Source organism: Pan paniscus, chromosome 5 (genome assembly GCF_029289425.2).
Source record: "Pan paniscus chromosome 5, NHGRI_mPanPan1-v2.0_pri, whole genome shotgun sequence".
In the NCBI taxonomy this organism is placed as follows: Eukaryota; Metazoa; Chordata; class Mammalia; order Primates; family Hominidae; genus Pan; species Pan paniscus.
In genome coordinates this window covers 151,156,188-151,173,899 of record NC_073254.2, presented here as the reverse complement: position 1 = coordinate 151,173,899, position 17,712 = coordinate 151,156,188, and the positions used below count along the sequence as shown (strand labels likewise).

General features: G+C 38.0%; 1 protein-coding gene across 7 annotated transcripts in view; it reads right to left on the bottom strand.

Moving 5' to 3' along the window:
• Positions 1-17,712, bottom strand: part of AKAP7 (A-kinase anchoring protein 7) — a 149,166-nt gene that overhangs the window by 116,074 nt on the left and 15,380 nt on the right. For all 7 annotated transcript variants that reach the window (XR_010112516.1, XM_063605462.1, XM_063605464.1 and 4 more), the window contains 2 exons: positions 7,236-7,375; positions 2,213-2,349 (listed from right to left, as the gene is read on the bottom strand). Coding sequence is in view for 6 of the 7 variants with exons in the window: in XM_063605462.1 (XP_063461532.1) it covers positions 2,213-2,349; positions 7,236-7,375 (277 nt within the window). In the remaining variant the exon portion in view is untranslated. The remainder of the gene's footprint in view (positions 1-2,212; positions 2,350-7,235; positions 7,376-17,712) is intronic.

Below are 17,712 nucleotides of genomic sequence, written 5' to 3'. Positions count from 1 at the left end.
TAAAGCAGACCATGAGAAAGGTTAAGACTTTTCAGAGACAGTGAATTCTATGTCGTTATTCTTTAAAGAAATATAGATGATCTAAATTCGGTCCATTTTTCCAGTTCTCTAGTAGTATAAATCAGTAAATTTGTGCTAATAAGATGCCACTGATTCACAGAGTAAGAAGGAATCAATGTCTACTGGGAGTATCACTAACTTTCAAAATATTTTAAACAGAATATGTTTTTAAGAGGGGCTTATGAAAAGGCTTCTTTAAGGTAAAGTAAGTAAAAAGTATATGCATATAAGAAACGAAATTCTCAAACTGGAGTTCAGACCCAAAGGTTGTATTTCAAACTAAGACAGGACATTTGTAAGTCTTTTCAAATCAGCAGCAGGGCTTAGCCTAATATATTTCTATTCCTTTCTTCTACACTGTAAGGATACAAAGGAGTTTAGGTGACATCTACCTCAAGAAATTAATGATTTTTTTTAAGTATCTGCACATTCCATATCCAATCCACTGATCAGTATACTATTAAACAACTAAAACTTGATATTAGACTTTGAAAATTAGGAATCAATATAGGACAAGAAATGGACAATCTAGATGTCTAACATACAGTATAGGATAAAAAGTTAAAAATCAGAGACTTTTAATAAATTGTTCACATAAACAATGTCTTCCCAGAAACCTCATCAATTCCATTCTAGCTGCCCCAAAGTGAGGTCACACCTTGAACCTCACCATCAGTTAAAAGTTGACACCTCTGGCCCTCCAGAATAGGGGTGGACCCAAACCAATCAGCTAAAGGCCTTAATAGAAAAGACTGGAGTCTCCTAAGAAGGAATTCTGTCCCCAGACTGACTGAGGTCTTGAGACTACAACATCAACTCTTCCCTTCCACACTGCCCTGAAGATTTCAGACTTCTCCCTCAATCATGGGAGACAATTCTTTAAAATAAATCTCTCTACATAAAGATATACATGTCTACACAGACAGATACAGATAGATATCTACATAGATATGCTCCTATTGGTGCTGTTTCTCTGGAGAATCCTGACCATTCTAACACACACAGAGCACTACTCCCTTCTCTCAACCTTTCATTTTGCGTAGTATCTTTTTTGGATTCTCTTTGGATGCTCTTTCAAGAGCATCAGAGAACTTCTTTTTTCTTCTGATTGGCAAAGTGATCAGACAAAGTCAGGCAAGTAAAATCTCCCCTCCTCTCTGTCCTTGCAGGATGCTCAAGGCTGCTTTGGGTACATCAGCTTGGGACAGATCATAAGATTGACCTCTAAAGACATGAGGTTCTACTGTTTAAAAGACATAACTACAATAATCATAATGGGGTTAGATATTTTGAATTATTAATGTCTTTTATCTTATCCCTTTTATTTTACCTTTTCCTCAATCCCTTCCTAATTCAAGCCTTGCTCCTCATTCCCTCAGGAAATATAGCTGTCAAAGTAGAAAACAAAAGCAACCTGCATTCATCCTGGCTTTGGTTTTCCATACATCTTAGGCTTGAACTTAACACAGTGAGCTATATAGAAGGTAACAGAGGAAGGGAAAATCTAAGTACGGATAAGAATGTCCCAGAAAATTGGGGGAAGAACAAGGTTTCTTCCAGATTGGAAAGCAGTAATCAATGAGTTGTCTTCAACCTTTATGGCAGAACCCTGGCATGGGGGTGATGGGGGTAGGTAGAGTACAGTGACTCTAAAAATGACTAAGATGAAACTGAAATTGTCCAGTGGCTTAGTAAAATGGCAGCTCTTATAGCTAATAATAGAGTGCCTACTATGTGCCAGGCCCCAGGCAAAGAGCTCTTGCATGTATTGGTACTATTATTTTCTTCATTTACTTAGAAAGTACATGATTTGCCCAAAGTAAGGCAGATAATAAGAGGTGGTTTTGCCATGATTCCAGAATATGTATCTAGAATTTTAAGCTAAATGGTCAAGTCCAGAGTGCTTATATTATAAGCATGGACAAAACAATTACATAACCAAGGGCTACCACTTGATAACCATAACAGAGTTTAAAAGTTTAGATTAAAAAGAATATTTATACAGTTTATTCTGTATATTAACTATTAATTGGAATAAATTGTATAGAGACTACTTCTTTAAAATTTAGAATGTCTCTTTGGGTTCTGCTGTGCTTACTCATATTAAAGTAATAATTTGGAAAATTATATTTAAGAAAGATACATTACTCACATGTTTACTTCATCTTCATTTAATAATTGCATCACCAGCAGGGTAATATGAAAGGAACCATCACTGACCATTGCTTTGGCCAGTCGCTCATCTTGTTGTATTATTGCATTCTGCAGGATCTTAATTCCTTTTATAATCTAATAACACATACACACATATAAAAAAAATCCAGTGATTAGGTAAGCAAAATTTCTTTATGGTAAAATATAAAATCAAGAAGAAAAATAAGCAACAACCAAAATTAGAACAATGTTAAGATTCTTCAACCAAATGAATGCTTAATTGTCTACTTGTTCTCAAACAGATAGTTGACTGGGACAGCTTAAAAGGATGTGTAAGTTTTAAAGCATGATGATTGTCTATCTTAACAGTACTGAACCCAACACCCTTATTTTGCAGATCAGATTGCTATCTGACTGGAAAAACCTCTCAATGGCCCTGCATCTTTTCAGAAATTTGTCCTTGGAATACCCAATATGACTCAATAACTATGATCTTTCCTAAGAATAAGGCTTTATTCTTGCCACAGAAAGGTCAAGCCAGCAGACAACATTCCATTTCTGTTAGAAGCAATAATTATTTGTCTCCAAGTGAATGTGTCTGTGAACCCGTTCCTCATGGCCTTTAAGATTTTTTACAACAGCAATAATTTCAGTAGAAATGACTACTGTCATTTTTCCAGACCTGTGGGGAGGGGCATTACCATGAAGAGTTGCAAAGAAGTCCAAATGCACACATTAGAAAAACAGAATCTGCATCCAGGAGAAATCCCCACAGACCTGGTCCACCATCTCCCTTGCTCTCTCAGCACCTGCTCCTCTGAAACAGGGAGAGGAATGATGCATCTTCCCTCCTCCACTTCCAGTTAGATGCAATTCTAGTCAACTTCTAAATGTGAGTACATTTGAAAGTAGTTTGAATACAAAATAGCAAACCCAGAAAAAAAACAACAGAGAAAAGAGAGCACAGAGAAGCCCTAAGGGAACAGAAGACAGAAGCCCTGAGGCAGCACAATAGAAAAAAAGGGAAAGAGTGGGGGCTGACAGTCAATGCAGAATCCATAAAAAAGCAGAGATAAGAAAAAACTGACTCATGAGCATAGCAAACTGTTCTGATACCAAAGTAGCTGTTTTATCCTGAACAATGTTCCCATTATCTGCGGAATGTGATTGTGCAAATCATGAGATGCTGTCCTTGGATCTCACTTCCCATTGACAGAGACTCTCTCCTTTGACCAAAACTTCAGTCAGGCCCCTCCAAGTCTTCTGCTTGACTAGGCCTAACCATGGGCTTCTCTCTCTGTCCTTGTAGAATTTAGTTTGAGCAAGAATGCTGCTATGTCAGTTTCAAGAAATCCCCCATCCTTGGTGTCTAACCACCCTCCATATCTGAGCTCACCTAAGAAACATTTAGGATTTACTGTACCCCCATCAAAATGTTTTCTTCTTTTCTTTTTAAACTAACATGCAATTGAAAGTTAATGGAAACACATATTTTCATATACTTCCAATTAGGATATTTGTATGCAGCCATCCTAATCCACTTTCCAATTCTATTGCTTAAAATACGAAATCAAGATTTTCCACTAATAAAGAATTCCAAACTTCTAAGAATGTGTTTAAAATCAAAGACCAGTGGAATTCTGGATACTTTTTTCTTTAAAACTAGATGCCAACACGTAGAGGCCAAAAGTAGAGCAACTCATTGTGAATGTGCTAGCTTCCAAAAGCTTGTTTGCAGGTCACTTAATTGGAACTTGGAATACAGTCTTCCATTGAAACAATGTTATAAATGCTAATTCTTTTCCCAAGCCTTCCCACAAAAGCTCATAAGTAGTTTAAAAAGAAAATTAACATTAGACACTTTAAAACAAACAAAAATGTGCTCATGTAGAAGATACAAAATATAACTCCTAATCTTGCCTGATTCCTACATCTCTTCCCCATATTTGTATGTAAGCTTTCTAAGTGATTAACTACAAATAAGTCTCTTGAAAGGGAAACATTACATTATTTGGTTTCAAGGTCACTTGAAACCTGCATTTCCCTCTATTATAAGTTACCCTACCTCCTCCAAAACCAGTAACTGCTGTTGAACCTGTATTATGAAACCACCATTACACTGTATTTATTATTTTTAAGTATTCTGGTTATAACTTGGAATGACAGAAACACGCTTTTGCCATGAAACAACAGCAGAGAGAGAGAGAGCGAGAGCGAAAGAGCGTGTATGTGTGCGCACCTACTCTTGAACAAACACCAGTCTAGGTATGGGCATGCACTAAAAACCTTGTGAGGAAGACAAGTGTCAAGTTGCAAGGATGACAAATGGCATACAGAAAGCTGTGAAAGCCTTTAGCTGACAGGAATGGGGCAAGGAAAGGGATAGTTGACCTAGACGAGGTGGTCATGGGTAGAGAGGTTTGAGCTGAGATTGCGGCATTAACAAAACCAAGAGGAGCAAAGAGAAAGCTCCAGCCAGAGAAGGCTTTTCCTGGGGCCAAGGGAACCTGGCAAGCCCAAGGAAGGGTAGAAGAGCTCGGGCAGAAAAAGCAAGGGCTGAAAGAGAGACGAACAACGACAAAACCTCAGAGAACATGGAAAAGAGGTTGTCTTTATCCTATCGATGGGAAAATCCTGAAGTATATAAGCAGGTTGGTGACATGGCTATATTTGGGTTTAAAAAATAGTCATCTAAAGGAGGTATTATCACCCACCTCATTTTACACCTGAACAAACTGAAACTTGAAAAATTTAGGTAACCTGACCTGCACATGCAGCAGAGTCTGTGACTCAGCTGGGACTAACAAGTCTGTCAGACCCAAAGCCTACACTCTTTCCAGCATCTACACAACTTTACAGGGGTAGAGAGGCAGAAACAAAGGCTACAGCAGGTTAAAGGATGAAAACTAAAAGCTGCGGACAGGACTCTCATCCCCTTTCTCCCTTCACCTTTGTGATGCAAAGCCTAGAAGTTAGTGGTGAAAGGAAAGAATTTTTTTCTCTTCCTTCCTCTCAATCCCCTTCCCCACCTTCCCTATCCCAACAGCACATCATCCCATCAGTCTTCTCCGGAAGGGGTAAGAAGCCATAACACAGCTAGGAGGGGAGAGAGGGCAGACATGGGGGTGATGCAGAGATGCTGCTCAGTCTCCCCTAGGAGTAAGGAATACAGGTGAAGGGAGAAGCAGAAAATGAGCGGCCTAGGGAAAGCGACACCCAGAGGTGTTCATCGAACATCTAGATTGAGAGACTGTCAAATCAAAATACAGAACCTGGATTCTCTTCCAATCACAAATCATGTGTCCATAGGGAAGTCACTTCAACTGTCTGACATTCAGTGTCCTTAGGACCTGGCTTCTGTCTGGCTGCTCATGAAAGCAGCAGCACCTTTCACTCCCTGAGCTCTTCTAATCCCCATAGGTATACGTGATCCTAAATTTCAAACCAAACTTGCAAGTATTTTAATAAAATGTATAATTGCTGATTACACTAACTTTGTATTGCCTAAACACTTTTAATGACTATTGCACTAGGACCTTTAATTTTTTTTTTTTTTTTTTTTTTTTTTTTTGAGATACAGTCTGGCTCTGTCACCCAGGCTGGAGTGCAGTGGCGCAACCTTGGCTCACTGCAACCTCTGCCTCCTGGACTCAAGCAATCCTCCCACCTCAGCCTCCCAAGTAGCTAGGACCACAGGTGTGAGCCACCATGCCCAGCTAGTTTTTGTATATTTAGTAAAGATGGGGTTTTGCCATGTTGCCCAGGCTGGTCTCAAACTCCTGGGCTTGAGGGATCCATCCACCTCAGCTTCCCAAAGTGCTGGGATTACAGGCATGAGCCACCACACCTGGCCCTTATTAGGACTTTTAAAAAGTATTCCTCAACCAAAGGAATCAAATATGTATCAGTAAAATCAGAATATGATTCTTCAGTACATCAAATCTAAAATCTTATATGGCTAGGTAACTCTTCTCTTGTTATGTATATCTTCTCCCCAGCTAAACTGTGTCTCACAGACTAGATATTTCCTAGAATGACCCAAAATAATTTATTTTTTCTTTTGATATTTATTTCTTTCATTTTAATTTTGATTTGATTTTTAACAATTTGTTAGCATTCCCTAGAGACATTCTAGTTAAACAAGGGGAAAAGCAATGTGGAAATGTGCCTGGTCAAAGAGATTATCACCCACAATCAAACAGAAATTCAAATCTGGCTCGTAAATTGGGCCAAGGGGTAAAAACAGTCAGTCTTCCAAGTGAGGTGTTCTTTCCTGAGGGATTTTAATTCCTACCTCACCGCTTCAGTGGTTGTAATGAGATGCAGTAGTTTTCTCTCTCAGGGGTTTCTCAGTATGAGCTAACTGGCTAGTTCCATTTCCTATTATTTATTGCATTAATTTTTCAGATTTTAATAGATTTTTACCAAGTTTAATGGTGCAATATTAAGTTGTTACAATACTGAGTAATTTTTTAAAGAAACTATGTTGAAATAATCACTATAATAAACAAGATTAAGCAGCAAGAAACCCCAGTTTACCTTCCCAACAGAGATCTCAGAATCCTCTTTTTTCAACTGGTCACTTCTCTCTACTTCCAAAAGTTCCCTCAGATAAAATGAACAAACACTTGCAAATGACCTTGACATGCCATCTAGCAACAATTTTTCAAGTGGATTTTGCAAAATTACCGTTTAAATATGATTGTCTAAATATTTTTGGAGGCTGAGGTGGAAAGACTGCTTGAGTCCAGGAGTTCAAAGCTGCAGTGAGCTATGACTGTGCCATTGCACTCCAGCCTGGGTGCCAGAGCAAGACCCAGTCTCAGAAAAATAAATGATATTTTCTAAACCTGTTGTTTAAATACATTTCTATTACTTAAACAGAAATATTACCTGGACAGTCCTGCTAAAATGCCACCAAATACTCTTAAAAGCTAAGAGCAAGTGGGCTAATAAGCATTTAGTGTACTTTAAATTTAGAATAAAATTTCACAGTAAAAATAACTTTTTAAAAATAGCACCTCTTTGTCGGTGATTGGAATGGACAGGAAATAGTTGGGTTGATAATCTTTTCTCTTTTTTTTCCTCTTCTTTACTTGATCACTCTTGACCCATTCATTTTCTTGACTTCTCTTCAAATTTATTTGAGGTTCATCAGTGACTAGAGGAAAAAAGTCAAACAATACGTCTAATACATTTAAACAAAGATAATACAGTCAGAAAAAAAAACAAGCAATATTTAAGTAGCAATCATTCATCAGTGTCATTTTCAAATCTAAAGCAGGAGTTTGCAAACATTTCTGTAAAGGACCTCATAGTAAATAGTTTAGGCATTGCAGATGACATAGTCTCTGCCGTTAACTACTCAACTCTGCTGTAGACAAAACATAAATGAGTGGGTACAGTTGTGTTCCTGCTTTATTTTCAAAGCAGGGTGGTTAACTAGATTTGGCCTGAGGGCCATAGTGAGCTGACTCATGATCTGAAGCACAGCTCCCGGCACCACAATGTTCATAACACTAAGAAAGATCATTTCTTCAACCATCCTGTATAGGTATGTTTGTAACTTCTAGGGTATAACCCTACTGCCACACAAAGTTTTGGTCTGGGGCCACTGTCACACTATAAACTATTTGTTGCAAAAATTAAGAGAATGCTTTGGAAACTTCCATAGCAATGGGGCAGAATAATTTGGTCTGCTGAATTTTGATTCCTACTTTGTAGGTCTTTTCTTTTATTTCATTTTCTAATAATTTCATTTTTATTGTATTTTACAAAAGTATCCATTGGCAACAAACAGGAAATTTTTTTAAAAAACTGATCCTTGGCCAGGCTCGGTGGCTCACGCCTGTAATCCCAGCACTTTGGGAGGCCGAGGTGGGCGAATCACGAGGTCAGGAGATCAAGACCATCCTGGCTAACACGGTGAAACCTCGTCTCTACTAAAAATATAAAAAATTAGCTGGGTGTGCTGGCGGGCACCTGTAGTCCCAGCTACTCAGGAGGCTGAGGCAGGAGAATGGCATGAACCCGGGAGGCAGAGCTTGGAGTGAGCCGAGATGGCGCCACTGCAGTCCAGCCTGGGCGACATAGGGAGACTCCGTCTCAAAAATAAAAAATAAAAAAAATAATGAAATAAACTGATCCTTAACAAAAGGTAATCTGAGAAGCGTTTACAATACCACTTTTTAAAGTAATCCTTGTAAGACTCATTTACAATATCTAACAATTCTAATTACGAAGCATGCTCCCAGAAATAATTACTAAATCTGTGTGAAATGCCATCATCTTTTTTTTTTTTTTAACAGATTCTATCAGGGCTTCCATATGCATGCAAAACTACAATCCATTAATTGAGCTTCCAAGCCATGTCTTCTTGAATAGTAGTTTACTGTTCAAAATACAGTTCCCCTGCAGGGCATGGTGGCTCACACCTGTAATCCCAGCACTTTGGGAGGCTGAAGCAGGAAGACCACTTGAGGTCAGGAGTGTGAGACCAGCCTGGGCAATAAGGTGAAACCCCATCTCCTCTAAAAATACAAAAATTAGCCAGGCATGGTAGCACATGCCTGTAGTCTCAGCTACTTGGGAGGATGAGGCACAAAATCGCTTGAACCCAGGAGGCTGAGGTTGCAGTTACCCAAGACGATGCCACTGCACTCCAGCCTGGACAATGGAGTGAGACTGTCTCCAAAAAACAAAACAAAACAAAATAGAGTACCTCACAGAGACTTTGTGAAAATTCAGATATATTTTCTGAGGTGTTATTTTGAAAAAGGAAGGAAAGAACCACTTTACCTTACATTCAATCCTATTCGGTTGGTTTCATCTTTGGGATCAACTCTAATAGACCACAGTAACTGCCTGCACACAATGCCTTAAGAAGGATTGTGAAAAGAAGTCTGGGCTCAACCCACAGCCCAATGCCTGTGTGCATATGCAACCCTGCTTTAACTGAATCCCTTATTTTACACGATAAAACAGAAAAGCAGAAAAACTTTGCTACTGTATCAAATTGCTTCTCTACTGAAGTTCTGCACAACTAGTTAACATTACACATAAAACCACAGAGCAAAAATAATTCTTATTCTGTTTCTCTTTGAGATATTAATAGTAAACAATTTTAAGTTAATGCCTCAAATAGTATTTTAATGCTAATTTCTAAGAAAAATAGTACAGCGTATTTAAAATTAAAAAGCTAAGAGTGTGTAGAAATAGATATGTTTTCTTTCCACAACATATATTTGTAAGACCTACAAAATGGGGTAAACTAAGAGCAAGGTGGCCTGGGCAATATATCTGACCTATCATTATGAATTAAGGCAAACTTATCTGGTGTGTTCATGCATCTATTTCATCACTATATCTCTCAACAATATGTCTAATGATTAATGTGGCTAATGATGGCTCTTCATGATTAGAGGATACACGTTTAAAATATAAATTATTATTAGCTTCTTTTACACACCTAACCTTATCAGAACTTTACAGATTTTATTACTAAGAAATAGTTTGTAGCATTTTTATCTGTGTTATAAGAATTATGTGAATTGTCTCATTCATGATGCCATTGGGTTTTATTTCTTACGTAAGAGTTTTAATACAGCAAATCAAATCAATATATCACTGGGCTGCCTGCAATTTTACACATCTAAGAAAAGGTCCTACATCTAACCGCAGTAATATGAATATACTAATTTTAAACAGAAGTAACAAAATATGCTAATGAAGAACACATATATTTTAAATCCACTTCTAAATACATTTCTAGCCCACCACCACCTACTGTTAATAAATTAGTACTCTGAAAATGAAAGCCAATTTTAATATAGTTGGAACCAGAGCACCTGGGTTAGAATCCTGGCTCTCCCATATACTAGCTGTGTGACTGTGTGATTTTAGATGAGCACATAAACTCTCTTTATTCAGTTTCCCTGTGTAATTTTAGAATAATAATAATAGCTACTTCATAGGACCTTTTTGAGGATTGAGTCAGTTAATACATAAAAACATTTAGACCACTTCCTAGTACAAAGTAAACACTATTATTAGCTATTATAATTATTAGATAATACTCAGAACTAAACATAATTAGGAAGATAAATCTGTATCTGCTAAAGAACATTTAGTAAACTCCAGGCTGGGTGTGGTGGCTCATGCCTGTAATCTCAGCACTTTGGGAGGCTGAGGTGGGCGGATCACAAGGTCAGGAGATCAAGACCACCCTGGCTAACACGGTGAAACCCCGTCTCTACTAAAAATACAAAAAAATTAGCCAGGCGTGGTGGCGGCCGCCTGTAGTCCCAGCTAGTCGGGAAGCTGAGGCAGGAGAATGGCGTGAACCCGGGAGGCGGAGCTTGCAGGGAGCCGAGATTGCGCCACTGCACACTCCAGCCTGGGTGACAGAGCAAGACTCCGTCTCAAAAAAAAAAAAGGAAACTCCAAAAAGAAACAGATGATGTATAAACTCTCCATTGTTTTTACTCATCCAGACCACTTGCACCTTCTATGAGTATGGAAAATGAAAAGCTGCCCTGAACAGTTCTTTTTTTGTTATTTTTTTGTTTTGTTTTGCGACAGGATCTCACTCTGTCACCCAAGCTGGAGTGCAGTGATGCAATCATAGCTCACTGTAACCTCGAACTCCTGGGGCTCAAATGATCCTCCCACCTCAGCCTCTCCAAGTAGCTGGGACTACAGGTATGCACCACCACAGCTCATTAATTTTTCATTTTTTGTAGAGGTGGGGGGTCTCACTATGTTGCCCAGGCTGGTCTTGAACTCCTGGGCTCAAGCAATCCTCCCACCTTAGCTTCCTAACATGCTGGGATTACAGGCATGAGCTACCACACCCATCCCTGAACAGTTTTTTAAATTAAATATAATGTTGAAAAATAAACTTCAAAAGCAAGACCCCCTTTTTTTAAGGTAAAATTACAAATCAATTCTAAATAAGTTCCTAGCATCCATCCCCTTATATTTCATTGTCCAAATCACCACACAGGGCTAACCCCAAGCAACACAGGATGCTGGGATGGTGAATCTGGCAGCTATCAACCTGTACTGTACTGGGAAAAAAATACAAAAGATAGAAGGGGCAACAGCAGTTGAGAAAATGACTAGTACTGTGTGTTTCAATTTATAGAGGCAGCACTGGATAGTGAAAAGGCCAATGACCTGAAGACTAGATTTCCAACAAGCATCTTTTAATTAAGTAACTTAATAGGTTTATCTGAGAACTTAAAAATCTTACTAATCCTTGGAGAAAGAGCTGATTCCAGGTCTGGAGCATACAATGTATGAGAGTTCTGGAAATTCAAAGACTCCTAGGGTCATATGAGAAGATCTCTAAATTCAATTTAAATGTCTTCTCATTGGCCAAAGATGGGACAATTTGGGCACCAAATAGAATAAACTTCAGTGGTGTTAAATACATCAAATATGCTTAAATCCATCCATTCTTAATGATACTAAAAAAAATTAAAGCCAAAAACTCACAGGTCACCTTTGGAGGAATCTAGAGAAACATGATTCTAAATATCTGATGATAACAGAAAAAAGTCAAGCATTTATTCCATCTTTCCTTATAACCAAATAGTCATATAGGAAATTAAATAGCTAGCTAAGGTAAAGTTCTTTATAGAAATTTCAAGCTAATTAATGCAAAAAGATAGTTAGAATATCACCATTTCAAAATGCTTAACAAAGTAAGAGATCAACCCAATGACCATCAATGGATGATCCATTAGATGGAAGGCTGATGGGGAACTTTAATAATAGATACTTTAGAGTAATAAGACCTGAAGCCACTGATCAATCTTAAAGTTGCAAAAAGGCAAGACAAGCAAACATTATTTGCCTACTGATATCACACTACAGGAAATTCAAAATACTATCTTTGGCCAGGCACAGTGGCTCATGCCTGTAATCTTAGCACTTTGTGAGACCTAGGTGGGAGGACCACTAAAGGCAAGGAATTTAAAACCAGCCTGGGCAACACAGCAAGACCCCATCTCTACAAAAAATTTAGAAATTAACCAGGCATTGTGGTATGCACCTATAGTCCCAGCTACTTGAGGTGGGAGAATCACTTGAGCCCAGGAGTTCGAGGTTACGGTGAGCTATGATCATGCCACTGTACTCCAGTGTGGATGACAGGGTGAGGCCCTGTCTCTCAGAAAGAAAAAAAAAATACTATCTTTGGAACATTCTTACAAATGTCAGAAACTTAATTAAGCCTCTTGATCTAACTACCAGTTTACTAGAAGAGACAGAAAAAAATTTTAAATGACCAGAATAGCAAAACTTCTACACAACCTGATTTCTTCAACAATAAACACACACATACACATACCCAAAAGGAAAAAAGGAGATGTATACATGAAAAGAGACTCAAGAGATGTGTCAGTTAAATATAGTGCATAGATTTTGGTAACTAATTCAAATAATCCAGATTTTTAAAAATTATGACATCATCAGAGATTGTCTTGCTATTTGATGACATTAAGAATTACCAGTATTTTTTGGTATAGTAAGGATATTTTGAATTTTTTCTTAAAGATTCTTTACCTTTTAAAGAAATATACTAAAGTATTTACAGATAAAGTAATATGTCTGGGATCTACCTCAAAATAATCCAGTAAAGAAGAGGTAATGAATACATGAGGCCTCTTTTCCTATTTTCTCTAATATATGCTTGAAAGTTTCTACAATGCAACATTTAAAAAAAAAAAAAAAAAACCAGGGACAGGGAGGAACGTTTAGACAATCTCTCTCTCGGGGTCTCTTCCAGTTCTAGCTTTCTGTGATTTGTGGTAAAGGTACTAACTGTTAACACTTGTACTAATTACGACAATTCGCGGTGATATTAAATAATGGATTCAAGATTGAGACTCACAAACCTACCGTCTAGGTTATTTTTTTCCCAAATTGCAAGCATCAACCCATTAGTGGGTTATGAAATCAACTTAGAAGATGATAAAGAACACTTTTTTTTTTTCTGAGGCAGAGTTTTGCTCTTGTTGCCCAGGCTGGAGTGCAATGGAGCGATCTCTGCTCACTGCAACCTCTGCCTCCCAAGTTCAAGTGATTCTCCTGCCTCAGCCTCCCGAGTAACTGGGATTACAGATGCCCACCATGCCCAGCTAATTTTTTGTATTTTTAGTAGAGACAGGTTTTCACCATATTGGCCAGGATGGTCTCGAACTCCTTACCTCAGGTGATCCACGTTCCTCAGCCTCCCAAAGTGCTGGGATTACAGGTGTGAGCCACCATATCTGGCCAATAAAGAGCACTTTTTAAAGAATGGAATGGAATGAGACAGAAGTCATGTAGATAGTATACTGCTCACAGTTAGTATAAGTATTGTTTTATGAAATTTTTATTTCCATTTTTTGCATACACTGTTTATTGGGTGACCATGTATAGTACATTCCTTACTGTGAAGATAAGATATATAATCATTTTTTCTGTATTTTACTCACACTCCAATATGAACAATACCAAAAAGGGGGACAGAATTAACACAGTATTTCAAAGACCACTTGACACTACGTTGTTTTCTACCTTACCTATTTAACACTACCTTATCTATTTAATACTAAACTGTCTTCCCATCTGTAGCAACTTATTTTTGCCATTTCAAACATCCTATAAATCCATTTTGCAGAAAAAAAAATCATAATCTCTCAAGGTAATGGTTATAACATATAACATAACCATTCTGGTATCAGGAGAATGACATAGTGTAAAACCCCAACCCAGAATACTTTCAGGCAAAAATAAAGTAGGACATGGTTTGTCTAAATTTATTTAGTTTTCTATAATTTTACCAATAACTATTTAACTTTCCTTTGAACTGGATAATCTAAAATTTTCTTTTGTTAGGCATCACAGACAATGTGTAGTTTTAAAATACCTAATGACAGATGGGGAAAAAAGGAATCCTGTATTTATTGCTACAGTACAGTTTTACCAACCCTTGTAATACACTTTTCTTAATTCCGTGAGCCCTGCTGATTTATCATACAATTGATACACATGGAACCCAATCTCTCTCTTTTTTTTTTTTTTGAGATGGAGTCTTGCTCTGTTGCCCAGGCTGGAGTGCACTGGCGCAATCTCGGCTCACTGCAAGCTCCACCTCCTGGGTTCACGCCATTCTCCTGCCTCAGCCTCCCGAGTAGCTAGGACTACAGGCACACGCCACCATGCCCAGCTAATTTTTTTTGTATTTTTAGTAGAGACGGGGTTTCACCGTGTTAGCCAGGATGGTCTCAATCTCCTGACCTCATGATCCACCTGCCCTGGCCTCCCAAAGTGCTGGGATTACCGGCGTGAGCCACCGCGCCCGGACTTTTTTTTTTTTTTTTTTTTTGAGATGGAGTCTTGCTTTGTTGCCCAGGCTGCAGTGCAGTGGTGCAATCTCAGCCCACTGCAACCTCCACCTCCCAGGTTCAAGCGATTCTCATGTTTCAGCCTCCCAAACAGCTGGGACTACAAGCATGTACCACCATGCCCAGCTAATCTTTGTATTTTTAGTAGACATGGGGTTTCGCATGTTGGCCAGGCTGGTCTCCAACTCCTGACCTCAAGTGATCCGCCCTCCTCGGCCTCCCAAAGTGCTGAGATTACAGGCGTGAGCCACCATGCCCGGCCCCAATATTTCTTCTCTCTTGTTTGCATACCATCTCTGATTTTATCTGTAAAGTTTATTTATATATGGTCAAAGTATAAAATCCATGTGCTTTTCATTACTGAACTCCATTTTATTTCTCACTTTGAAATTATAATGTAGGTTCTAAAATACAACTGGATATTATTCTTTATTTTTAGTTTCATATGAAAATATAAGGAACAAAATATTTATGTAATCATCTAGTTTACCAATTAGAATTTCAAAAATCAATGACCATAGAACAAAATGTAGAAAAATTTGGCCACACGCCCAGGACCTCTCAACTGATTATTTAGAGTAACTTCATTGGTTAGCAAAAAAGTCATCAGTTGGAGTACAGCTCATAAACCCATCTTACAAATTTAATTTATTCCACTTGTTAATTTTCATAATGATTTCAGTAGCCATTTTAATGTGTTGTAATGAATCTGGTCTTGCTGACAAAGGCTGTAACTCTCTGATTCGTGTATTTGTTTTTTTAACTGAAGCACCACGTGTAATTTTATGTAAATTATCTAATTTTTTCTCAAGTTCTATTTATTCCCTCAAAAACTACAAAGAAATGAATGATGAGAAAAATTAAGTCATCCATCCGTTACAGTGGGTTCACTGTTTTCACACTTACTCTTAGCTAAAAGGCTGAGAATGAATTAGATTTGTTTTGATATTTTATTTTTTCTTGTTATTTAGGCAGCTAAAATCTTCAAAGTAACCATTCCTAAAATTCCTTAGCTATATGACTTAGAACACTATCTTCTATATTTCATAGAATATTTTTTTTGAGACTGAGTTTCACTCTTGTTGTCCAGGCTGGAGTACAATGGCACAATCTTGACTCACTGCAACCTCCACTTCCTAGGTTCAAGCGATTCTCCTGCCTCAGCCTCCCGAGTAGCTGGGATTACAGGCACATGCCACCACACCTGGCTAATTTTTTGTATTTTTAGTAGAGATAGGGTTTCACCATGTTGGCCAGGCTGGTCTCAAACCCCTGACCTCAGGTGATCCACCCGCCTCAGCCTCCCAAAGTGCTGGGATTACAGGCGTGAGCCACCACACCCGGCCATATATTTCACAGAATTATTCCCCTTTAGTATCTCAATAATCTTTGGCAAATTACTAAAACTTTCTAAAAAAAAAAAAAAAAACCTTACCTTCTCCCTCTTTAAGTTTCTATGGGGATTATGTGCTGGGTGCAGTGGCTCATGCTTGTAATCCCAGCACTTTGGGAGGCTGAGGCAGGTGGATCACTTGAGCCCAGGAGTTTGAAACCAGCCTGACCAACATGATGAAACCCTGTCTCTACTAAAAATACAAAAATTAGCTGAGTGTGGTGGTGGGCACCTGTAATCCCAGCTACTCGGGAGGCTGAGGCAGAAGAATTGCTTGAACCCAGGAGGCAGAGGTTGCAGTGGGCTGAGATCACACCACTACACTCCAGCCTGGGTGACAGCACCAGACTACATCTCAAAAAACAAAAAAAAATTTCTAAGAGGTTTATGTGAGAAAATGTAAAGCATTTAGCAATGTGCTGGAGGAGCTCAATATTATTATTATAAAATATTTCTCTTAAAGGGAAATGTTTTATAAATAATTTAGCAAATACATGTAAAAAAAATCCTGGTGAAACTAAATTAATGAAAATGTACTGAGGCTAGTTACGTTTTAAGGACTTCACATGTATTGAGGAATTGAATCTTTCCAACAATCCTGTGAGACAGCTACCATTATTATGCCAATGTCAATGTCATCGATAATGAATGAACTTGAGCCTGGAAAAAGTACACACTAGCTGAACTAACTGTCCTCAGCTCAGCACCAATAACAGTACCTGGTACATAACACACTCAATAAATATGAGTTGAATTAATTTAGTGATTGGGCTTGTTCCAATTTTTATTCATTTTCTTATTTTTTTAACAAAAGAAAAGATATCAATCATTTATGTTATTTGGGGCAGATATTTGCCTTAACCTCTCTCATAATAACATTTGGAATATGCAGTATATGCTTCCCCAATTAATTATAGAGGATGCAGAAAACAATTTATCTTTTATTTTCTTAACTGACTCAGGGTAACCACCTACTATATCAAGTACAAAGATTCAATCTTTATTTGATATAGCATTTTTGTATAAAAAAGTTTTAGGTGAAGGTAAGTTTCAATTTATATTTTAAGATGTTTAAAATCTAAGAATTTTTTAAATGTAACAACTTGTTAGGATTAATAAGTAGCAAAATTACGATTTCCCATATCTCTAAAATCTTCAGTTATTACAGAGTAGAATTCTGTGTGAGGTAAAATAAGAATTATAAGCATTTTACTATAAGGAGAACTGAATTCCACATTTAGGGAAGACATGACACAAAAAAAAGAAAATCAAAAGATTTTATTTAAATGTGGCTTAAGACCAGGCATAGTGGTGCATACCTGTTTTCCCAGCTACTCAAGAGACTGAGGTGGGCGGATCACTGGAGCCCAGGAGTGTGAGACTAGCCTAGGCAACATAGTGAGATCCCATCCCTAAATAAATTCGATAAATGTGGCTTGATAGTTAAGAACTGTGATTCCTTTAAGAGACTAGAATCAATTAAACTAAAACTCTCCACAAAGTCACACTGTGGGAAGCATACTAAGCTATTCCCAACAGCAGAATGACTCTCCATTCTACTTTCGAATGCAGAACAGTAGCAACCCAAATGCTTTCCTGGATGGTTTACTGGGTTTATAATCAACTGACCCACAACATTTCCCTTGTAAACAGCAAAGACCCCATCCAAGTCAACCAGGCACTAAGCTGGATTTTCTCCTAAAACGTGTC